The sequence below is a fragment of the Acipenser ruthenus genome, chromosome 21 (assembly GCF_902713425.1).
Source record: "Acipenser ruthenus chromosome 21, fAciRut3.2 maternal haplotype, whole genome shotgun sequence".
In the NCBI taxonomy this organism is placed as follows: Eukaryota; Metazoa; Chordata; class Actinopteri; order Acipenseriformes; family Acipenseridae; genus Acipenser; species Acipenser ruthenus.
In genome coordinates this window covers 29,143,534-29,168,321 of record NC_081209.1, presented here as the reverse complement: position 1 = coordinate 29,168,321, position 24,788 = coordinate 29,143,534, and the positions used below count along the sequence as shown (strand labels likewise).

General features: G+C 41.0%; 2 protein-coding genes and 1 non-coding gene across 7 annotated transcripts in view; 2 read left to right on the top strand and 1 right to left on the bottom strand.

Moving 5' to 3' along the window:
• Positions 1–49: 49 nt before the first annotated feature.
• Positions 50–8,182, top strand: LOC117428415 (acidic leucine-rich nuclear phosphoprotein 32 family member A-like). The gene is made up of 7 exons (XM_034047406.3): positions 50–254; positions 3,962–4,111; positions 4,204–4,326; positions 5,261–5,453; positions 5,540–5,655; positions 6,539–6,605; positions 6,959–8,182. Exons 1-7 carry the CDS (start codon positions 201–203, stop codon positions 7,018–7,020), a joined length of 765 nt encoding a protein of 254 aa, XP_033903297.2. The 5' UTR covers positions 50–200; the 3' UTR covers positions 7,021–8,182.
• LOC117429989 (small nucleolar RNA SNORA28) lies at positions 3,476–3,607 on the top strand. Its single transcript, XR_004548480.2, has one exon. It is a non-coding gene; the product is annotated as a small nucleolar RNA SNORA28 (small nucleolar RNA).
• A 2,396-nt stretch (positions 8,183–10,578) lies between the features above and the next one.
• The window catches only part of LOC117428414 (coronin-2B), a 40,008-nt gene continuing 25,798 nt past the window's right edge, over positions 10,579–24,788 (bottom strand). For all 5 annotated transcript variants that reach the window (XM_058995478.1, XM_058995479.1, XM_058995481.1 and 2 more), the window contains 10 exons: positions 18,988–19,104; positions 16,955–17,104; positions 15,844–16,008; positions 15,431–15,547; positions 14,729–14,833; positions 14,401–14,497; positions 13,966–14,078; positions 12,409–12,499; positions 11,635–11,774; positions 10,579–11,226 (listed from right to left, as the gene is read on the bottom strand). In XM_058995478.1, the coding sequence (XP_058851461.1) occupies positions 11,095–11,226; positions 11,635–11,774; positions 12,409–12,499; positions 13,966–14,078; positions 14,401–14,497; positions 14,729–14,833; positions 15,431–15,547; positions 15,844–16,008; positions 16,955–17,104; positions 18,988–19,104 (1,227 nt within the window). In that variant the 3' untranslated portion in view covers positions 10,579–11,094. The remainder of the gene's footprint in view (positions 11,227–11,634; positions 11,775–12,408; positions 12,500–13,965; positions 14,079–14,400; positions 14,498–14,728; positions 14,834–15,430; positions 15,548–15,843; positions 16,009–16,954; positions 17,105–18,987; positions 19,105–24,788) is intronic.

The following is a 24,788-nucleotide window of genomic DNA, read 5'->3' as shown; positions in this document are numbered from 1 at the left end:
GGGAGTTTTGATACCTTATCTTGCATCTCTGGTTAGTCAGTGGTGACGACAATCCAATGTTTAGTGACCGCCCCGAAGTTGTCATGTTTGAATGAGCTGCAGCACAGCGGCTGAGAGGCGGTTGTTCTGTTAAAGAGCCCCTCAAGTCCTAACACGGGTCTGGTTGTTGCAAAATTAAAATTCAAGCTTGCGCGACCAAGATGGACATGAAGAAAAGGATTCATCTAGAGCTCCGGAATCGAACACCGTCAGACGTAAGAATTTAATGAAGCTATTTCGTTGTGTGTGTGTATAGCCATATACATCTAAAACGTAAGCCGAGCAACGCTGCCCTTGATTTGAGTACAGCAGCCTGGGTGCGAAATGTGGGTGCCAGGAGGCGCACGCGTAGAGCCCGTCGAAACGATCTTGAATGGGTTTATAAATACATAAGGTGATCAGTAACTTTTTATAGGGAGAGTCTCTCTAATTTTACATCTGCTTTGAAAACTTAAATTGTGTCACACTGTTGCTCTCTCTCTCTCTCTCTCTGCGTGGTGGATGTCTGTTTGATCTCCATTGCTAGCTGTGCACACAGAATGAGAAGCCATATTTGTAACTTTGTAGTCTTCACGTACGCGCCCTTTTCCTGACCACACAACATTGCAGATTGGTGGGATGTTTTCACTGCTTTTATTTTTTCATGCATACCATGTTCTTTAAACTCGCTTTCTCTTTTAATTTTGTTTTATTTATGTATTTGTTTAATCAAAAATGCGGCGGCACCAGTGTATAAAATCTATAACTTAGACGGGACAGATACAGTGACTGCGACCGTGGCATGAAATCTGCAGCATATTAATAAGGAGGCATGCTGTCATTTTTTTTTTTTTTAATGTCTGCAAACATTTTTAATTTTTACATTATTAATAGTGTGAGGAAACCGTTAATTACGTAAACTTGTTTTGTGATTGGGGCTGTCTATTACGAGCCTCCTTAAAATACATGTTTCGGTTATTTGGGATTACAGTACATTCATACATTCAAGACATTACCTATTTGGACAATGCCCCTTTTCATTTTTTATTTTTTTTTAATTAAAAAAATCTAATGTTAGTTTATTCCCCCCCTTTTTTATTACTTTTATTTAGGCCATAGTAGAAAACATCTAAAAGCATATGGTCATTTTAAAATCTTACATACAACTAATTAAATATGATACAGACGTGAGGGGTAGATGTAGAAAGTAATACAGCGCTACGTGATGTACAGAGTAACTCTTTATTGTATAAATAATGGTAGTTTGTTTCTATTTAATTGTTTTGTGCTGGATTTTCAGACTCGGCTGTATTGTAGTGGCTGCTGGTGTTGCCTCGCTTTGTGTACATGCAACGGGGCGTCTGTGTGCTGGACATATAATGCTTGTTTTCAGGCGGCATCGTCTAAAACTTACAAATCGCAGATTTGTCGATCTGGTCTCCTGAGGTTTTTTAATCGACCAAATAAATAAGTTTTGTAAGTTTGGTTCGCGCTGGACAGATCCGAGCAAGCCGTATTTAGGACGACAAGCCGCCATTTTATTAAACTGAAAAAGGAAGGCTGCATTCAAATGAATTCAACTTAATTAACTACTGATTAAAATATATTTTGGTATAGACTGTTGTCGTGACGTCTTTTGCGATTGTAACCCATTTCGAGGAGATTGGCAATTGTATCTAAATTACCACAATAACGCCTTTTGATCACGTAATAAATTTGAAGATACAGGAACGGCGTGTGTTGGGTGTTTAAAATGTGGTTTGGAGAGTCCCGAGTCCCCGGGGTTGCGTTGCGTTTGGTGTTACTGGAGGGTACCCAGTGCAAACCGCGGTGTAGTCAGCCATTTTGTCTGTGTGGCGTTGTCATTGGGGTGAATAAAGACATACCGATTTATCATTATGAGTGCAGTTTAATTTCACATCGGTGGGGGTTATTTAAATATGTCTTCGTATTTTTCGTCCCCGGCATGAAATGTAGCGCAGCAGGAAGATCGACTTGCTTTTAAAAATACATTTGAGCATATTTTCTATGAGTAATAGTTAAACTCGCTGTGTTATGTATGTTCCGGCCAAAACTGGGAGTCTCGACACATTTGAATGTTGTGCGTTCTTGTATTGGTGCGTGTACTTTTAACAGTGTGATTATTTCACGTTTAGGGGTGGGCAAACCTTGTAGTCTGATTTTATTTATTATTGTTGTTTTGCGATTTACAATACGTGGGCAGCATTGGGTGTTATTGAACAACGATTGTAATTTACAGACGAGGAGAGAGCGCCTTCGCTGCTCTGTAGTTGTGCTGTGGAAATACCTTACGCCACACTGATACTAGAGGCTGCACACAGGAGCGTATGCTATCCGTGCTTCATGTTTTACAAGAATATAGCAGCTCTATTATTGATGTCTCAAAACACAAATGAAACGGTAATCATTCAAAGGGAATGTGAGGGGTGCCCTGAACAGGAAATACACACGTATACAAAGTGGAAGTCGCTTTTTATTTTGGCAGTAATTCATTATTTGTTTTAAAAATAGGTATGTATATAGTAGTACATGTCATGCCCTAGTTTAACTATTATGCAAACAAAACACGTTTAAATGTTTTTTGATTGTTTTAAAAATGCTTTCGCGTAACCTTTTTAAAAAGCTGTGAAGTTGTAGTTTGTGATTTTTTTATATGCCAGGCTTTCTTTCCCACAGTGTGTTATTGTGGAAGATCCCATTTTATAAACACACACTATTCTGGCATGAGAAAAGTAATACATACAAACGAAAAAATGAAGATGAATGATAATGAATTGTTAACCCTGTTCACTTCAAAATGCCTGGAAACAATATATCTGTGTGTGTGGAGTTTAAGTAAGACGGTTGACAGGGGAATAGATTTTGAAGGCATAAAAATGGCTATCTTTTCAGTCTGTTAGGCAGTACAGTAAGAATTAGGAGAACTCCAGTAAGTAGGTTTTGCTATATTTTAAACCGTTTTTGTTTGGATGACTCCATGAGGTTAGGCTAATCCATGAGTAGTCAAACTCTTCTTTCCAGTTCTTTAGTCCAACCTTCATTATTACATTGAACCAATTGAATCTGCAGGCAAGTCATTTTAAAGTACTTGGGCTAATCATGTGACCAGGTAAACCTGGAGTGGAATGGCCCTCTCGGAACAGAGTCACCAACCAGTTCATTTTTTTGTTTCCTTGAAATGAGTTTACTGTACATTATTTGTGCTTTTGAAATGATTACATATATAGTGCTACTTCTATGTGTTATATTGCAAGATTATTGGTGACTGAAACAGTGAGCGCTGATACAAGCATGCTTGAAATTGCAAACAAATAGGAGGTCAATAGGATAGGTTTACATGAGTATTCATGCCTCGTTTTGGCATGGTTCCATCTGAAGACATCAATCTGTACATGAGACGTGAGTGCTTTTAAAGGAGCAATATAACACACTATGCAAGCAACACTCTGTGTCAGAAGTTGGAAACAACAAGTATTTGGCACAATTTCAGCTTGCCCAAGTAAACTACAGTCTGACCTATTCTAGCACTCTCTTCATTGGGATTTGCTGTTGAGCGGACTGTTACAAATCCATCTCCTAGCTGTCGCTTTGTGCTACATGAACCAATTATCACATTTGTTGGTTTTATACCTTCAATTAATTCATTCTGATCACACATGCAACCTCTCCTAGAGGATATTTTAAAATGTATTTCACCCACTAAATTTATGCTGTATGTTGAAACGGTTAAACTTTTTGAAATAATGCTTGGCATATTGCACAGCTTATTAGCAATAGAACAGCCCACACAATTAACAGCAGTGCAATTTGGAGAGACATTTTTCATTCTGTAGTATGCAGAATGAAATAATTAACAAGACTGGATCTATTATGTCTACAAGGGAGGGGCATATGTTTTAACTTCTCCTGTTTTGTCTTCCAGGTTAAAGAACTTGTTCTAGACAACTGTCGTTCAAATGAAGGTAAAATTGAGGGCCTCACAGATGAGTTTGAGGGACTGGAGTTCTTAAGCACAATCAACGTAGGCCTAACATCAGTGGGAAACTTGCCGAAGTTAAACAAACTTAAAAAGGTATGATGGGGCGGTACTATTTTTTGGGCATAATTGGTCAGAATGTTTTTAGCTGTCAAGTACACCATTTATCCTATGAGTTTGTTTTGCAGCTTGAGCTCAGTGACAACAGAATCTCAGGAGGACTGGAAGTATTGGCAGAAAAATGCCCAAATCTCACACATCTCAACCTCAGCGGCAACAAAATAAAAGATCTCAGCACAATAGAACCTCTGGTGAGTTCCTTCACCCTCTTATTGTGTTTAATGTTTATTATTCCATGGTATGTGTTCTTAATTATACATTTTCACTGTTTCAGCACGCACAGGTATTTTGCATGTTGAATAAAGTCACACCAACATATTTAACTTTCAAGGTAGTCTCTGAGCAGACATGATCAAGGTGTAATTACTCTTATGAGGCAGAATAAAATGGACCGCTTGGGGTGTGAACCGTTCCACCTGGAAACCAGTGAGTCTGCTGGATAGTGTCCTTTCAGGGGAAAGAAGTTACTGGTGTGCACCTCTAGTGGGGAGTTTTTATTTGGCCTCATTGTGAAAATTAAGAACACATCCTGGGTTATAAGTTCACCAATCTTTCATATAGGTGCTGACCCAAAACGGCATAGGTAATAAAATAAAATAGATTTAAAAAAAATAATTATATATATATATATATATATATATATATATATATATATATATATATATATATATATATATATATATAATATATTATACACTTTCAGAAGGTTAAATACTGAAGTTTAAGTTGGGTACGTAAAACGCTAAATAAATAAAAACTTTGTACAAGCATTTCATGTATCAGAATCTAGGTGATGGTGACCTACATCTGGCCAGTACTAAACGCATTTTCTGGAGGACTTGTGTCGTTTTTAATTTGAGTTGATACCCGATTGGTTTTTGATTGCCGTATCTTGGAAAGCACTTTCCTGCATTTGTTACGGTGTACAATTGCACTAAACTTTGTAGAAAGTAGGATGCTGTCAAAGTCCAGAACCTAATTGAAAAGCAATTAGATGAAAGTGGGTCAAAATTATAGAAAAAAACCCAGCTGAGTGGTCATGTCAAGGAGGCAGTTAACTGTAAAGCATATTCTTGGAGATGCATATGTTACTAACGTAACCTGTCTTTTCTGTTTTACTTTTAGAAAAAGTTAGAAAATCTTAAGAGTTTAGACCTTTTCAACTGCGAGGTGACGAACTTAAATGACTACAGAGAAAATGTTTTCAAGCTCCTTCCTCAACTCACATACCTGGATGGCTACGACAAGGAGGATAAAGAAGCACCAGACTCGGATACAGAAGCATGGAAGGATGATGATGACGAAGATGATGACGATGGTATGTAGCTTCAGAAGAAAGTTCTTGCCCTGTCTGTAGATCAGGTGGATTGTTCTGTGTTCACTTTTGTTTTTCCTCTCGTGCAGAGGTAGAGGAGGAGGAGGAATATGATGAAGAGGCAGTTGCCGGAGAAGATGACGAGGAGGAGGAGGAAGAGGACGAAGAGGAAGGGGAGGAGGAAGAGGAAATCAGTGAGGAAGAAGTAGGTGTTCCTTACTCAAGTATCTGCTTGTATCCAGCATGGTTATTTATGGGATCCCTCAGTTGCCAAGAATATTGATTTGACTTTATCACCTCAGTAATAATATACACACAAGTCGATTTAGATGCATTACATCCACATGTATGCTTCAGGTCACGAAGTCCTGTGGAGCTAGTTCTAGAATAGTTTTTTTTTTTTTCTTTTTATATATGGACTGTGCCAAGAAGCCACGTAACTTCATAATCACCTTTTACAAACGGGATAAAGTGTTAAGTAATCCTATTCAATATAAAATCCGGATTTATGTGGTGGTGAAAGATGTGTCTTCCACATTTTGGAGATGGCTGGGGTGAATAGCATGACAGAAACTCCTGAAACAGGTTTACTCGAGGCAGGTTGTTTTTTTAACCACCATGTTTAGGCCGTTTTTCCTAATCTTGTAAAAATGCATCCAGGTTTGTTTGTAGACGTCTGGTAATCTGGTTTCCTTGAGGGGGGTTGTAGGCATATTAGCAGCCGTGGCCACGCCTCGCTGCTGGGCATGTACAAAGCACATGGACATAAAAGATAAACCGTTAACTGGTTATCGTTGAGCTTCGTCGTCAAAAAAAACAAATTCAGACTTGATACTTGAAGCAAGAAGTTTAAATAACTTTTCTACAATACAGGCCATAATATATAGGTTGTGAGATGGGTGTGTTTTGAAAAGGATTTAACAGAAAATTGTAGCTTTGACTTGCAGGACTCATTTGGGTTTGCATATCCACAAGGCAATTTCATATGGCTGGCTGACCTGCTCCCGGAAGCCTTTGGAATTAAATGTGGCATATGTTGGACTAGCGAAATTAACTTATGAGAATTCTGGCTGTTTGTTTCCTTGTAGGAGGAAGAGGAGGAAGAACTCGTAGATGGTGAAGTAGACGATGAAGTAGACGATGAAGAGGAAGATGGTAAAATACATGAAATGTCCTCCGTTTATACGAATCAAAGATATTGTGTGTGTTGGAGTGGGGCTTACTGCCTGCTGATGCTGCTGTTAGTGTTAAACAAAAGGACAAGGAGGTCATTCTAAACCGATTTCCAGTATTACAGAAGTACCGAAATGCATAAACTATTGCTCAGTTATTGATTGTCCACGTTTAAATCGGTATTCATCTAGATACAGAAAGCCCTACACAGTAAAATAATCAGTTTGATTCCTGTTTTTAATTGTTATTTAAAGGTAGCTTGTATAGGATGGGTTATACGATATATGCAACTGAAAATATATATATCATCTGTATATATTCTTGTTCTTTTTTAGAAGAAGAAAAAGGTGAGAAGAGAAAAAGAGACCCTGATGACGACGGTGAAGAAGATGATTAAATCCGTGCCCAGATACCAGTTCCTGTTGTGATTCGACTCTTTTTACCTTGTATTTTTCCCCCATATTTTTCTTGGTTGTAATGTTGCTCTGGGGATGCGAGATGTTTATTGGGTGGGTGAGAGGGAAATAGAAAAAAAGAAAAAACTGCCCCTACCTTCGTGTGTTAATTTCTCCCTAATCCAGATAATGCATAAAATCTGCAGAAGACCGTAGTAGTAATATTTTCTTGAAAGTTGGAGTGGTCAGTGCAGCCATTGTAAAGTTTTTCCTTGCTGAAGTTGTATGCCTAAATATGTATACAGATTGCTGATGCCTTGTGTAAATAACCATACCAAAAAACGTAAGTGCACGTCGGAATATATTTTAATGTAAAATGCCGGTTTTCAGAATACCCAACACACAAGTTTTTTCTTTCTTTAACAGTACATTTTGTGTTCATCATCAGTAAATTGTGTGTACTGTTTAGGCATGGAAAGGAATGTCGTTCTCCAAATCTCCATAGGAACATGCACAGAAATCAAAATTTGTTTTTTTGTATATTGTGAAAGTAATATCTGCCATTATCAGAAAACAGCAGATGCATTTTCCCTGCTTGGGTAGTTTAGATACTTGTGTTTTTTGTAAATAGTGACCAAAACATTTTTTAGCAATTCTAGGCTCAAATTGTAATTTTTTGAAAATGGCAGGCATTACTTAATTTGCAAGTGTAATAATGAACTGTAATAAAATATTAAGTTAAACCGTTTTGAAAATACCTGTGTACTATTTTGGCCTGTAAAATACAATTGAAGTAGACAGAATCCGTGTATTTCTAACTATTTTTTTGTGTGTGTTTTGTTTTACATACATATATGGAGAGTATAGAGGCAGATTTATTGAGCATGACCTGGTGTTTGGGCTTGTTTTCATACATTCAATGGCATATTACTAATGCAAAATTGTATTTTCTTATCTAGTAGTCAGTGACTGACTGAAATGCCTCACGAATGTAAAGTTTTACTTTCATATCCTTTATGAATAGTTTATTGAGTGACTTGTATTTCCTGTCTGTATTACCTGTAAAAAGACAAACCTTTGCAACAATTCTCTGAAGAGCCAAACTTTTAGTTTTGTCAGTTTGTTTTGTCATTTCAAGATTTCAATAAATCTTTTTTTTTGTAATATATATGACCTAATTATACACACACACCTTGTGGCTTATTTGTAGCAGTAGGCCACTAAAATATTCTCTTTTTGATACTAGGCAGACAATTTGAAACTAGAAAATGCTATGAAGGTCTTTGAAATTTGCATCTGCAAGAAGTATCAACATCTTAAATGCAGAATAGTTACACTGCAAGTACATCCTGGAAGATTTATTAAAAGGTTCATTTTGAATGAAGATTAATATTGCTTATTAACCATTTTTTTCCTACCCTTGTCGAGTGGAGCTGGTTTAGAGAAGTGTCAGAAACAAGAAGAAATGTGTGTTTTGGTTTTTTTTTAAATGCATATGCAGCTCGTATCCTGTTAAACCAGTGTTGTAAAAAGGATTTCCTGTGCATATATATACCGTGGTGATTACAGGTATTTACCAGTTTGAGCAATTCTTTATCATTTACCATGATTTCTCTCCTAACTTTTATAACAAAGTGTAACTTTTTAATGTTATTTCAGTTGAGCAGATCAAGCCACACGCAAGCGTCGGCTACAGCAGCTCATATGATCCGTGCAGGGAAGATGTTTTCTAAGGGGTGGAAGTGATTTTACAATACATCTTTGAGGAAACTTTCGGTTTCAGCAAAAGATCAATATACATTGTAAAATAGTAAATAATTTAGGTAACAGCCTACCAGAATTTAAATAAAACATTACACAGGCACTAGTGGACAGTTTATTAGGAAATTCCTTAAGGTTAATGGCAAAAAAAAAAAAAAAAAAAAAAAGATTTTTCTTTACCCTTCCAGTATCTGTTGTAGTGAGCTACACTTCCAGTTTTGTTATGGTGTCGCGCCCTCTAGTGTCACACCAGTGCATAGCAAGCATGTTAAAAGCAGTAAAACGAGCTTCCCTTCAAACAGGCTGCCACAGCTCTGGCATAACAACGAAATACCTCTCCGGTTATAGGCGAGGGGTAGCCACAGCCACAAGCATTCATTTCTTAGTGTCAGGGGTTAAAGGAGGGGAACTCAATTCATTAAAATCTCTTTCCTGAGTGTCACACTCACCCACAGCCTCACTCAGCTGGGGTCACCCCACTGCAGTGTTTCAATCGTCCCTGGACAGGTGTTTTTTGGGAGTACCAGCCTGTCTACCATATTTTGACATACTATTTAAAAAAACACCTTATCTTTCTCACTTCCAATAGCACACTAACTTTGCATCTCATTTTTACTTGTGGCTCATGTTTTGATTTTGTACGTAAAAGCATCATATACTGTGTATTCAGAATTTACACCAAGTCTCTATTAATGGTGCAAGTGTTTATGACTAGAATCACATACTGTAGTTAGGATGGTAAAAGTATACATTATTAATAGTTTAAAATGTACACTTTGATTACGCATTCATTTCTTTATTCATCCACAACCTGAACCAGGATTCTCCTCCCTTATTTCAATTTATCAGCTGGTTCGTGATGTTAGTAGGTGTTGGGAAATGTTCAGCCTACACAGAATGCATCTATTATAAAATACGCATTTCAACAGGGAGGTGTTCCTTTTCCCTGATCAATAGCTGTAAGCATTCAGAACAGTGGGTTTCAAATATTTAAGGAATGCATTATTAACACGAACAGTACAAAACAGAATTAATAAAAAAAGTTATAACACTTGGACCCACTAATGCAAACATTGTGGGGGGCGGGGGGCACTGTTTCCCTATGAAGTGAATTCAGGGGTGTTCTGCGCACCCCAACACAGCAGCAGGAGGGTTACAGACCTCCCCGAAACTGAACTGGGACACCTGAACTGAAATGTAAATTAATTTACATTTTATTATTTATATATTTATTTAATATTAGTTTATTATTTATTTAATAATTTATTAAATTGTAAAGATTTTTTAAGGAGCTTTTGTTAAAATCCAGTTTGAAGACAGAGCCGTGGCACAGGTCACTTGGCCACCCTGTCACTGTGCTTCAAACCCAGAAGAGCATCCAGGAGATTGTCCAGCCACGATGCGCGCGCACACACAAGCACGCACGCACACACAGCTGTGACTCGAATCTCACACGTGTATCAATGCAGGACCCGCTGTCTGCAAGAGGAATGTCATTTGTTTCATACAGTCTTTACAAAGAAGCTCAGAGAGATTAACGGCCACTTTAAACGTACGTCTATCGTAATAATAATCATGATAATAATTAAATCAGCAGCAGCAGCATTGACCAGGGTAACAAATCTTATGAGATGTGCTGCAAGGTAGCCAGGTTTAGACAGGGGGTATACTGCAGCTGGGATGTTTAGACAGACAGGGGGTATACTGCAACTGGGATGTTTAGACAGACAGGGGGTATACTGCAGCTGGGATGTTTAGACAGACAGGGGGTATACTGCAGCTGGGATGTTTAGACAGACGGGGGTATTCTGCAGCTGGGATGTTTAGACAGACAGGGGGTAAACTGCAGCTGGGGTGTTTAGACAGACGGGGGGTAAACTGCAGCTGGGATGTTTAGACAGACAGGGGGTATACTGCAGCTGGGATGTTTAGACAGACAGGGGTATACTGCAGCTGAGAGCCCAGGCTGTGGGTCTAATGAAATCACAGCTTGTTTGTGTTTAAAAGCAACTCAACCTATAGTGAGCTGGAGCAGCACCTGAAAAGAGAGAACTGTAACAATAGTCTATTATGTAACGATCGTGGCTCTTCCTCGTGTTTCCATAGCTTTTGTAGGAGGTGGACTGCAGAGGAGCTGATATCGGAGGCTAATGGAATTGCTGGAAAGCACACAGATACCCGTGACTCATTCAGACAGCACTGCTCCAGTGCAGAGAGAGGCAGGTGTGCGTGAAGCTGGTTGGCAGGCCTGGCTCGTGTGTTCAGTGAGATGTCCTGCCCGGGATGCTCAGCGTGTTGTGCCGTGTCCAGTGAGGTCACATGGGTTTGGGGCTGTTCTTCAGGTTTTTCAGCTCCAGTTCCAGCTGCTGGATTTTAACGTCCTTTCGCGAGAGCTCGTCCTTTAGCCGTCGGAGCTCGTCCTGCTGTCGGAAGAACACCCGCAGGAGCTGGAGAGGGAAGTAAAGAAATACATACCAAAAGGGATTCAAGAGGAGGGCGGTCAGCACACTTTAAATGGGGGTTCAGGAGGCCTCAAGTCAGGGGCAGCTAAAGCTGAGCCTTCCACTCCTGGTCTTTGTTCCAACCCTGTTCTGAATGGTTTCATTATGAATTAAACCTCCAGCCAGACCCTGAAGGAGTTAATCATTTCATTGTTCCTGTTAAACCTGGAGTGGAAAGGTACTACCTAGTCAGAGCAAGAGCTCATTCACTTTTATTACAATCAGTAACCTCAAAACACAAGTTCCTGATTCTAGACTTTTTGTCTGGTAGAGCCAAGTGTATGAAGCGCTGTCATTTGTTTCACTCTGGGCATGCGTACAGGAAGTCGAGTAGTCTGAGCACGTCACACCCACCTCATTCTCTGTCCTCGGTGGCACGTTTTCCAGTAGGTCGATTCCATTTACCACCACGCTCCTCTTTTCTTTAACAGGCGCTTTGAAAACTAAGTTGGACGGCTTCTTGTAGCCCTCCTTCAGCGACATCAATACAGGATCTGCACAAGTCAAAAAGCACATTGGGTCACATTGCTGTTTAAGAATATATGCGTTTATATACAGCTTTATAAAAAAAAGTCACACCCTTTCGTATTGAAACCCAGTTTACACACTGCACATTTGCAGAAGTATCTTGCAAGCCAAATACCAGGAGCTGTAGTCAATTAGAACTACAGTCTCCTATTCATTAAATAGATTGAGCTCCTGTTCCACAGCACCCCCTCCTGGGAGCCGCGAAGCACTGCACCTTAGGTTCCTGTATTAACATGTTGTCTACATACAGGATTAGAGTTTTCTTTTTGTGGTATCTCCTAATGAAAATCTCCTTTGGATTTTTTTTCATCTTGATAGCCACACTGGAAGAAAACGTATGAATATAGTACAGTGTTTATTTTATATTAGGTATCAGCCTGCCTGCCAATGCAGCTGAAACAGAAGATCAATCCATATTTTATGATCTAATGATATAATTCTCACTTTTGGCTTTTAATCAGCATGCCTTGTGTTTTGTTTTCAGCGGATGTTTACAGACAGTGGCAACACAAGCGCTGCTGCTGCTCTGTGATCTGTGAGTGCCGTTACAGAATGGCGATTCACAGTGATATTAGGGAAATATTCTCGTCACACATCTACCTCTGTTGATCCCACTCAGCCATTCACCGGCTGAGAGAGCTGGCTCCATGCCTGGCGTCATCGGATAGATGTCCTCTTGGTAAGTTTCTGACTAAAAATAAACCAGAAACAAATCACACAGCTTGGATCATTCACTTGTGCAGTCTTAGATGTGGAAACACCCACATCTGCCCTCGATCAAAGACTGTCAGATTGGTGCTTTCTTGCCCATCATGACTGAAACTTGCAAACATTATAGAACGCGGGCTGGATTATCAAAGCTCTTTACTCCAAAATCAATAGCTTTTTTTTCCTCCTCAGAAACAGAAAAATTAATAAAAAAAACCCCAATACAAAAATAAAACTTACCAAACCAGATATAAACAATTCAAACATATCGATTATGGTTTTTAACAGGCTCTGTTTTTTTTTTTTAAGTACATTTTTAAAAATGTATTTGTTTTAGGATTGGCATTCCCCCAACCCACCTTTCCAAAACAAATTGCATGAATGATGCAGAGTAAATAACTTTGAGAATGCATCCCTAACATGTTTTAAAATCCCTGTACCTACTTATGAAAATGAAAAAAGAAAAACATTGTATATAAAAAATAGTCAGGGCTGTTTATCCTCAGACCTCACAGACACCAGTATCAGCAGTGGGAGATTGTAGCACACCTTGCCTCGATTTCCATTTGAAATAAGCTGTCAGATCAATAAGCTTAAAAGGGTTGAGTGCTGCTTTAATGTTATTAAGTGGTAATACAGAAGACAATACCAGGAGTGACAATACTGTAAGTGGTAGGAGCAAAGACAATCTAGAGAGCTCTCTTTCTCAACCTTGAATCAGCGGGTGGCGTGTTATTTATCTGAGGCGCTTACTCTAATATAAACGCACATTCTGTCTGCTTACTGACTGACAGCTACAAGGCTGCTTGAGCCTTCTGGAGATTTGACGAGAAGAAAACTGCTTTTTTTTTTTTTTTTCAATCACAATAACCAGGCTCTTCGGGATCTGAATATGTAATGAAGTCCCGACTCCCAGTGGAATAAATCATTTCATAATCTATGCACAAGAACAAGATATTGATCAAAGCGTGCAGCCCTTGTTAGTCCAGTTCCTGCACCGAGTAGTCTGTTTGCTTAGGCACAACATGAGACATAGCGGTAATTATTGTGCGTTTCATTAGGAGCACGCTTACATTAATATGTAAAATGTGTGTGCTGTGCTGTGCTACTCTTACAGGAAGCCCATTATAAAGGGCTGCCTTGCTGAACTTGCCTGGTGATTTGGACTTTGATGAGACTTGCACTCCTCTTCAACACACTTTCATTATAAATGCTATTCAAAAAACAAACATTCATTACAACAGTCCTGGCTGGTTTCACAGACCCCGATTAGGACTGATCAATGTTACCTTAGGTAAGGCAGTCCAGGATTAACGTGTGAATCCAGCTTTTCATAACCTTTTTGAAAGTGCCAATAGAAAAGAACTACCGCAGCCCGTTACTGGTACATGCTTATTTAAGACACAAGGGGCCATTAAGCCCATTCCCGGCACCTCTGTGTGGACTCACCCTTCTTGGCACGATCATGGAGACGGGCTCGATGAGCCCCTTCAGAGTGAAGAGTTTGTAGAAGCGGAACACCTCACAGGCCGACACGTCCAGCCCGTGCTTCGGCATTACACCTGCACAGGGGAAACTCTTATAAGAACCTTCAAGTGGAGCTGCCCAGGCCAATTACACCAGCTTCCTAACTGAGCCTTCCTCTGCAGCAAGCGGACACCCCCAGGTCAGGATCATCAGTGTCGACTGGGCTAATGCACCATTCCTTCAATCTGACTGCCGGCAGCAATCAACACCAATTCAAAGGCTGTTTGTTAGGAAATCAGCAGCAATGGCCCTCACCTGGGTGTGAGCACCTGCTTGCTACGAGGGAGCTCTGGCTGCAGAATCAAGTTCTCTATCTGTGCATTGTCAAAATATAATAATAGAGGATCTATCACAAACCCAGTCCCTTCTGTGGCGCGGGGGACCTGAACTCCAGCAGGTACTGCAGGTAGGGCTTCTCCGTGCCCATCTCGTAATAGCGGATATTCCCGTCGCCCTGACAAACAAAAAACAAATTCAAAAAACAAAAGTGAAGCTCAAGGTTTTTGAGCTTCACTTTGCTATATGTTTAAATGTTTGCTATATGTTTAATGTTTTTTATTACTGGGTGATTCTAGTAAGGACACCACTCTGGAGCTCCCTGGCACTCTGGCACAGTGCGATGTTCAATGGTCTGCAGTCGGGTTTGTTGTTGATAGTCTGTCTTTAACGAGGTTCCCAGCTTTACCTTTCCAGCCAGGTACAGCATGTGTGTGTCGGCATCATAAAAGGGGAACAGCAGCCCTGACAGCCCGTCAATCTCCTCCTCAATCATCGGCATGGACAGGTCCTCCTGCACAGGGGGGGGGGGAGGGGGAGAGGGGAGGGATGTTTAGAAGAGCACAGCGGTGCAGAGAGAGCAGCACAGACTCAAAGAGCCTCCTAATTCAGGACTTCACTCTAGAGATGACACACAGAGAGATGACAGCGCCCTTTGTTCCTTTTGTTCTCAGTTTGCTCAGTTAAATTCCCTTGAAGTTCTGTGATCACACCTCCGGCTATTCAGTCCTGGGCCTCTCATCTCAAACAGAGGCAGCCAGCCGAGCTCAGTTTCAAACAGAAAGAGGCACACTCTTATTGCATTGCAGTTCCATCCACTATGCGTTTAATAAGACACACATGAGCCTGTTACCCACTAATCAAGCTTGTGTTAACCTTTTGCTGCCCAGTATCCAATACCTTTGACATGGAGATGCAACGGGAGTCTTATTTTCATCCCTGCTTTGCTGTACCATACCACCTGTGGCTGATATACCATGGCACTCCACACTATACTTTTACAACAGTTCACAATATTCCGTTGAAGACAACACAACCGCCATGCCGGTACTCTGCAATAAAGACGCACTTTGAAAGCGTCTCCGCTTGGTTTGCAGTAACGTCCCCTCACCTGGTCCCACAGTGCGATCTGCCTGGTGTTCCACTGGGACACCCCCGTGGTCAGCAGCCTCTTCATGTTCCCCAGGAACACCACGCGGTTCACTTTGTGGTTCTTGCAGTTTGCTTCCTGACGAAAAAAAACAAACAATACAAAGCACAAAACGCGACTGATGCATGAATGCAACCGCGCTATGAATATCCCCTATGATTCTGTGGCTGCTGCAAACGTCACAAAGCCTTATTTAAATGTACACTCAGAAATCGGCAATGGTCACTTCGATAGGAATGTGGAAGTGTTTTGATATGTAGAGGAGCCTCTGTATCCAGGAATGAGCTAACTATGGTATCCCTCGCACATTGAAAATGGAAACAGTTTTTTTCTTTGCAGTGTAACATACAGATCGGTGTTGGAGAAGCTGGTACCTGCAACACTCTCCCAGAGCGGGGCTCTATCACCCGGAGCTTCTTGTCCTTGCAGCTGGTGGCCACTAAGCTCCCGTCTGTGTTGAAAGACATGCAGAGGATGACATCAGAGTGGCAGTCGATCATCTTAACAGGCTCACCGATATCCAGGTTCCAGATGAGGATCTGATGCAGGAAGAGAAGGTCAGTGCTGTGCTATAAGGGGTAGGGTCACACACTCACATCTCTATGAACTGCATGGGTTACTGCCTGATTTCAATTTTTAAAAAATGAAATAAAACGGTTTAGAGGCAAGTCGGTCTGAACCCTGTACTGCCCAGGGTATGTTCCCATACCTATTTAGTGCATATTTTCTCAATGTAAAAATATTTTGGACACTGGGCAGCAAAGGGTTTTGGCTGAAAAGGCCCAATTCGCAAAACTGTTTTAATAAGTAATGGGTTTTTTTTTAGGAGTGATTTTTTAAATGCGTTTATAAACATTCTCTTAGGTTAAACTGAGAATATACTTTTAAAAACAGTTTTATAACAAACAAAAACAGCCCTTAACAAAACTCCTTTAAACAGGCTTGTTTTGTTTTGTGATTAGGGACCATTTACCCCAAACGTAAAAGCAAACGACATCAATACCAGGAACCACATTTCCCTGCAAGCCTCTTTTCTGCAGTTAGTTTAGGGTGGCATAAGAAAATTCAAATAGCTGTCTGTAACACAATCGCTTTTTTAAAAATATATTCTACTAAACCTACGTCGATGAGCTCAGTTATTAAAACAAAAAGCCCTTATATGCTTGAAGTTATGAATCATTACGTTAGAAAATTGTTAATTTGTCTCACTGAATGCGCTGACCTCACCATCCTTTCCCAATGTTAACTTTTCCAAGTCATTAATCATATACACAGTGGTTACAATGCAGCCTGTCTATTTTGCACTGTTGCTGGAAGCCGGCCCCAATGCTGTCATGGTTTCTGTTGTTTGCGTTGGTTTGAGCCAAGTGTTTTCTCAATTTGTCCAACCTTTTTGGCTAACGAGAGCCTCCAGATGACCAGGGACTGTTCAAAATACATGTATCAGTGACGAAATGAAGTTGCGCCCCCAGCCAGTGCTGTTACCTTGTAATCGTACCCGGCGCTGAACAGGATGTTGTTGCCGGTAGGATGCCACTCGATCAGGCCCACGCGCCGGCTGTGTCCGTACAGCTCGAGAACCGCTTCCGTCATGTTCCGCTTCAGCCCCCCCTCCGGGATCTCCCATATCCTCACCTCAGAAAAGACAACCAGAGCCCGGTGAGCCGGAGACTGCATCCTGCTCGCTCATTAACACAGACTGGGCCTGTTGCTAACGGTCATGGCGGCCAAGCCACACGTTACCGGTACGAGCAGTCAGGCAGGCAGATGTGCGGAATAACAGCCTCTGATGTTGTAGAGCACGCACACGCACACGCACGCACAGCAGGTTTCAGATAGCTTGCTTTGTTCTGTCGCACCATGCTGCCTCTCACAATGACAACACACAGAGTGAGGGTGCAAAAGCGCATTCACACCCCTTCACAGCTCCAGCAGCGCAAATCCCATTCATAAAGAAGGGATAGGTGCTAGTACATATGCGCTTTGTTGAGCCTCTGGTGAAGTTTTCTTGCTGGGTTTTGGAACCATGCCTCCATGGTGAAGGTTTAAACTGTGGCCCTGAAGAGTGCCTCCGGCTTGGGGAAAGCCTCTGCATGGCTCACCCAGGGTGGTGGGAGAGCTGGTTTTGGCTGCGTACTGTACATACTGAAGCTTCTAAATGGACTGGTTTTGAATGAAGCCGTTGAAAGCCATTGTGGGGTTATGGTCATATTTTATAATAGGGGTACAGTAATATAGTGGATGAATTGTGGTAAAGTGTGATAGTTTGTCGCTTGCAAACTCTTACTGTGTCTGAATGATCAGCTCTACTGAACGGGCACTAGATCCAGTGCCTTTCTCATGCTTCAGTATTCCCCTGACTGTATTTCCCTTAAGCAGCTTGCCGATTTTAAATACCACCCTTTATGAAGCTGTAGTGTCCCTCCAATAACACAACCCAAAGTGAGGTCAGACATTCCTAAGAAGAATCGAGTCACTGAGGCTGACTGGAAAACAAAGCGCTGTTGTGGCCAGCTGTGCCGGTTATACAATATCCATGCTGTAAAAAGAAAGTTGCAGCAACAGCACAAGAAAATGACATCCTGAACAATGCACATAAACTAGATCCAGCCAGTCAGCAATGAGAGATGCAGATGAATCTCTGTGCAGCCCACTCACTGCTGCAGTCTCTTAATGCAAATGCTCTCAGCGTATAGAACAGCGAAAACAAAAGCTTCTCAAAATATTCAAACTTGATTTTCATACCCTGAAGCATAGAAAAGATCAGGGGTGAATACGACACAACCAAACCTGAAACAGAGTGAAACTCGACGTGTGTTTGTATTGACAGTGCAGTACAGTGCGTTATTACTGTATCTGGCCCTGCGTTCAAATCAACACCCGCAACTCTCTTCAGTACAGATCTAACCTGAAGTATGTTCATCCAAATCACCACAAATAAGAGCTTTGTTAATTATGATCCCAGTCGTTATTGTCTGCAACAGGACTCCGTTTGGCACCCTTTATACTTTTACAACTCTATTGTCAATCGGTAGCCTGTTTAGATTATCCAAAAGCTATCAGTGATTAACTTCCCTGTTTCCGTTTCAGTTATTTTTAGCACACTGGTTTCAGCTGGAGCACAGTGCGTTCTCTTTTCAAAGGCATTTTCTCTGTATCTGGGTTAAGAGCTTGTGAACTCAGGATAGAGACTTCATCCCATTGCTAAAGACTGGCAGAGGAGGTTGCTTCAGTAACTAAACATGGGCGTTTCATTTATATCCTATTTCTTATTGCTGGAAGGGTTACACACAGAAGTATCATCTAAGTGCTCTTAATATTGCATCTCCTACCAGTTTAATATCCTATTGGCTGTGTGCTGTTTTGTTCTTTTGTCTCTGCTTAGATCACTATTTACCAGGCTTACTTAACTACCCTACAAACATGTGTTTTTTCGAGCACTGGGTCTGCTTCTGAAAGCTGAATTTCTGAAGTCAGGTGGTTTGGAAAATGACCACTAGCAGTGTGCAGCTACTCACCGAAGTGTCCTCTGAACAGGAAGCGATGATGTTGTCGATGAAGGGGTTCCACTTGATATCCAGGACGTTCCCCTGATGCCCGCACACTTTCGGGTAATGAGGGTCAATCCGTCCAGTCTGAGAGAAACACAGAAACACCCGCTCAGCGTCACGTAGCTCAGAGCGTGTCGACAGCGCACATCAACACCCAGGGTTCATGATCACTTAAATGTGCTTTCTCACTGGTTGCTTCTGAATATGTGGCCTGCTTGTGATACTCCAGTATTGAGTTAATATTGATTTCAATCAGCCCTAATAAAAGTGTCAGCTCAGCTCAGCCAAAGCTGCTGCTTCTATTCTAGGGCTTATAAAGGTAAATATTACCACGTTTCTTACAATTATAGCACACTTCAGTTATAACAAATGATACTGTACCACAGCCAGTAATACCACACATCATTCACTACAAATAAAATGTGGGAAACAATGTGGAAATGTTCAATAATGTTGGGGAAGGAAACACTGAGATAATAATAGGAACTCAAGGAAATAGAGCCATGATTAACCACAGTGAGGAGCTGTGTTATCTTCTGTGGGTCAGTCACGCAAACTAGGTCATGATAGGATGAATATTTGATAGCAAATCATCTACTGGCCTCGAGTGTAGCCCTGCTGTCCACATTAACTGTCTGTTAGAAACCTTCCACAGCACACTGCTGTCAGCGCAAGCACAGCAAAGATCATCCTCTGTGCTTCTGTCCGCCTGTTAGCCTGCTCTCGATTCACAGCGCTTCTCCTTTCTAATATCGTGATTGCTGCACAAGAAAGCTGTCTGTAATTTAACAGGTCAGCACTGTGCTATTGATTTTTTTAATGGTGAGCTCTCTGTTTATATCCACCAGGTTTAATATTCCCCATTTAAAAGCACTAAAGAGGATTTTCTGCTTCTAAAATATAAATAATGTACAAGCTCACAACATCTACTCAGGGACAGAAGTGATTTTCATAGATTCTTGCTGCTGCATTACATTGCTGTATAGTATTTTGTAGTGGTAATTATTTTAGACTGATAGACTGCAGTGGGCCCGAGATGAATGCCAAGCCCACTGAGTAATTGTGCAGGTTGATAAATTAGTTCTTGTCAAGTGAGTTTTATCAATTCCTTTTCTTCTTCATTAAGTATCTCTGGTGATTGACGAGTTTCCTGTTGGATCCTGGTTCTCCTTGGATATAGAGCTGTTTTCTGTTTTTGAATTCTCACTCTGTAGACAGATAGATACTTTTGGGAACATGTTCTGTGCCTCCTCCCTGGTAAAGTCCCAGGTCCCAGGCCCAGTCTGTGCTGTCTCTATCTCTACAGCCTTGATCTACCTCTGATTAAAAACACAATCATCGTACATCGACTGCAGGTGTGAGGAGCCACAGGAGGACTCTCAGCATCCCCACAGGATATCGCCTTAGCAACCAGTTCGTTAACAGCCTGCCACTCTACAGAGGTGGTTTGAATTGCAATCTGAAGTGCTTAGGGAGAAGGGTGGCACAAACGCTATCAAAGATATTGAGGCAGAAACCTGTGATACCAGGAACTCCCCAAGATCTGCAGGTACAATGGTAATGCACAGCATAGAAGGCATTCGGACGAACTAGAGGTCCACATCAAGACCAGTTCGGGTTCAAACGAGAACCAGTTAGCCCTTGTCTGCAACATTGCATGGTGCAACTCTACAGCATCAAATGGGCAATGACAGGCACTTAAAGGAATAAACACTGCTACTGTAAATGGACTGTTTAAAGTGCCAGTTACTGTAGCATTTCACAGTTTAGTATCAGAGCAGCTCCCTGAAGTGTTTTCAGAAATACACACAGAGCCCGCAGAGTCCCTGCTCAACCTTTCCTCTGTGTGAAGAGGGAGCGATCGGGAGCTTGTTTTGCTTCCATCCCAAGAGGAGGTAAAGCAGGGATTACACCCGAGATAACCTCCAATCTCCAACCCCATTTACAAGTTGATCATACAGTAGGGGACAGCAAGGTTCACACAATCTAACATCCACGCAACATCATAGCAATACTGTAGCAGTGACCACGATAAGAAAAAACTGAAACAGCGACATTGCTTCTTCCTCAGTCTCACTAAATCTGAGAATGTGCCTCATTGTTTTTTAAAAACGCATTTTCACAATTGAAGCATTTAGATGAATAATCATACTGTATATGTGCATTCCAAGCATTTTTGAGATATTTATTTCATTTAAAAAATGCAATTGCTTGAAACAATGTAGTGTTGTGTCAGATACGCAGATGAGTACAGGCATTGCCCCAGTATATTTTTTGGTCTCAATGATTCAGCCGCAGTGTATACAGACAGATACTGTGTAAGCACGCAATCCGTGTCTATTCAGGAGCCTGTGTCTGTTAGAGAAAGCGGATAGGGAATGGCTTCAAGCTAAAGCAGTCAGCTCCGATAGACTCATTTCCTCCAAGGATGCATCGCAGCTTCATGCTGGAGGACAGGAATAGACTCTTAGTAATGCATGTGTGAGGAGCAGCCTGTCCTGGGGAATGGATCCTGTGTGCAGCATTCATATTAAACATTAACAGGAAGGCTTGTTTTTATTTTGTAATGATTTTTGTATTTGTTTTTGTGTCTCTGCCTATGTTCTGGTGATTATGATATGCACGTTGGACTTACTAAATCTTTACAGTTACTGTCTGCAATTTGAACAATAGACATCGTGCCTAGGGTAGTGTGTTGGGTAGATGAGCCCACACACTGGCTGCCTGGTCATTTAAATATATTAGCAGCCTGCAGTCCTCTTTGCTGTTTCACATACATCCCCTAGAGGGAGCTACATGCCACATACAGCACTCAACTTTTAGATTTGGATAAACACCACAAACAAAACAAATAGTCCAGCGGCTGTATAAACAAAACAAATCAATAAACAATGCATTATATTTTCATCAGATAGATATTTTTAAGGCTGCATATTTTTTATGTTGACTGGTTGTTTTTGATTGATACAACAGATTTTCAGGGATGGAAATAAGACTTCTATTGCATAGCAGCTTCACCCATTCCAGGTTTTACCACAAGCTTGTTTAACTGCATGGTGTCTAGGTAACAAGCTCAGGTGTGTCTTATTAAACTCATAGTAAAAACCAGGAATGGATCCAAGTGTTGTGTAATATTTCCAGCCCTGGTTTGTATTATACTTCATTAGAAGAGTCCACCGCAGTACGATGTAGACTCTATAGACATGCTAGCTTCTGGGTGACGACAATAGCGTTACAGTATAGCCCACGCCAAGAGGAACCAAACTGGCTCTCAAGTCATCTGTTTTGAAAATCAGACGCTTCTTGTTGGACACAATACCATATACCATATAGGATAAACTAACATGAGAGTCCATTCTTGAATGAGAGAATAGACACCTACTGTCCACAAGATACATTTACTATACGGTGTTATTTTTTGTATTCATTTATGTGAAAAGAACAACAGTGCATTTGAAACATATGTTCTTGCTCCTATCCAAGGTCTTGAGTCAATCACATGGAATGCTGTGAAATCAATTGGATGATATAACACAATTTGATAACAGCCCCAGAGACATTAACCTAACACTGCCAGAGCGGTTAGGGGCAGTGGAGAAGCAGTGAGCAGAGACAGACATGACTGTTATTAATCCCATAATCATTCAATATGATTACACTTGCAGAGTGAGGATGCCGCTGGATTGGAGAAGGACGTCCTGAGAGTGTCTGGCAGCCTGTCACTCACTGCCCTTACCGTGGTCACGCGAGCCCCTGATGCAATGCTCAGAGGCAGGGAGCTGAAGGATGTATCGGTGGAATTGTTGTCCATGCACAGAGAGTGTTGGATCCTATGCCACTGAAGGGAGCGGGGGTCATTCCTTATTGCAGAATAGAATTCGTGATTTTCTGGTCTCAACCGAGCATGTGTGTCGTAGTTAATGTTTGTTTGTTCTGTTTTTTTGTTTTTGTTTTACTTTTTAAAATAACTTATTCAAATGCAATTTAGACAGACAGACAAATAAAACTAGACTAGATTAATATGATTATGTATTATGTAGAGGGGTATTTTAAAACTACGATGGCTGGTGGTTGCATTTACTACTAGACATTGTGGTAGGTTTTCTATCAATTTCTGGATCTGGCTGTAAGCTGCACTGTGGCACAAGGACAAGCACTGGAGTACATGACCTTAAAGCTGCCGGGCTCTCTGTCAAAAGCAGAGGAGTGCTTACACAGATTAGCATCTGCAAACATTCATTCTGTGAAAACTCAGCCCTGCTGCTGCAGCTGCTTATAGTATAAATGATGACCATTCAAAAAAATAAAGAAAATTATTTACAAATGGATTTATCATTCATAGAAACAAAAAGGATGTTTAAAAAAGCACAATTTTTCAGAAATGCTTAACGTTGGGTAGGGTAGGGTAGGGTAGGGTAGGGTAGGGTAGGGTAGGATAATCACAGCCATTACAGATACGTTTTAGGCTGGATTTTAATTATCGTGACGATGTGAAACAGACTCAGCAGACATTACATTCTGTCCTGCTATTTCACATTGGCCGCTTGTGAAATGAATCCATCTTATCTCACTCCCTAGCAATGCCATTTGGCAACATGAAATGACCCATTTCTGGTGTCTCGTTGAGGGACCATATGGCCTGTGGAAAATGAGAAGCCCTGAATCTAACAGTCTGTATCTTAGAACCATTCCTTCATACATTCAGAGGTTAGAGCTGTTAACACGAGATTGCTCTGAAGAATTACTAGTAGCTGCTGAATCCGAGGATTTGCAACAAATATAATGACAGTATTTCCGTTTTTGCCAGGATCTTTTACATTATTTCACTGGCACACAGTCTAGTGTCAATACAAGGATAAAAGAATGTACTGCCATCAGCAATTTACAAGCAATCAGATACTGTAGGTCTCCCTGAAAGACACAGCTGGTTAACCTTCACTTTGAATATTGCTCAGATTCCCTCAGACTTTCTGACCGGCATTAGAACAAGTCCATTGGAAATAACATGCATAGCAGCACAATGGGGTCTATTCAACTGATCTAAACAGTGGCTGGTTTTCTCAAAGTCACCTTCTTTTAATGATCTTCATGTTTAGATCAAATGAAAGGGTCCCAAATGCATGCACCAGATCTTTATATATTTATAGACTTTGTAAACACTGCAGTGCAAAGATGCAATTTCCCATACATTTTGGCTAGATCAGACTTTGTTTTTTTTTTTAAAGACCCTGTTTAAAAAAGTTGAATGTTTTTAGCATGATGTGTGCTTATGAAGCAGCACCCCACATGCATGTTTAAAGAAGGTGCAGTAGGGGTTTAAAAGCTCATATGATAACTGTCCGAGCTGGACTTTGCTGAAGTATGAGAGTGAAGGGTGTTCTGATTACCCTATTGGCGCTTCCATTTTATTTGATTTCTTCTGAACTGAAACTCGCATCTGGTTTGGCAAGGGGGGGTGAGTTTTATAACCAACTATTTTCCCAGCATTTCTTTTATCTCCCGTCCAAAAATTAACTGAGTCCAAGAACCGTCCTACAAAACACATCAAGAGATGTGCATGAAGCCGTAATACTGTGACTAAACTAATCCCCCTTTAAGGTGCCACAGCTTACCACTTACCTGTCGGTGACAGTGGGATCTGAACTGCCTGCACACCACTGCAGAAAACCACCATCACCAAGTGGGTGCAGTGTATCATCTTGATTACCACTTATCTAAACTAAGATCACAATTGAACAGAGTTGCTTCTCCGCAGTTCTCATTGTAAA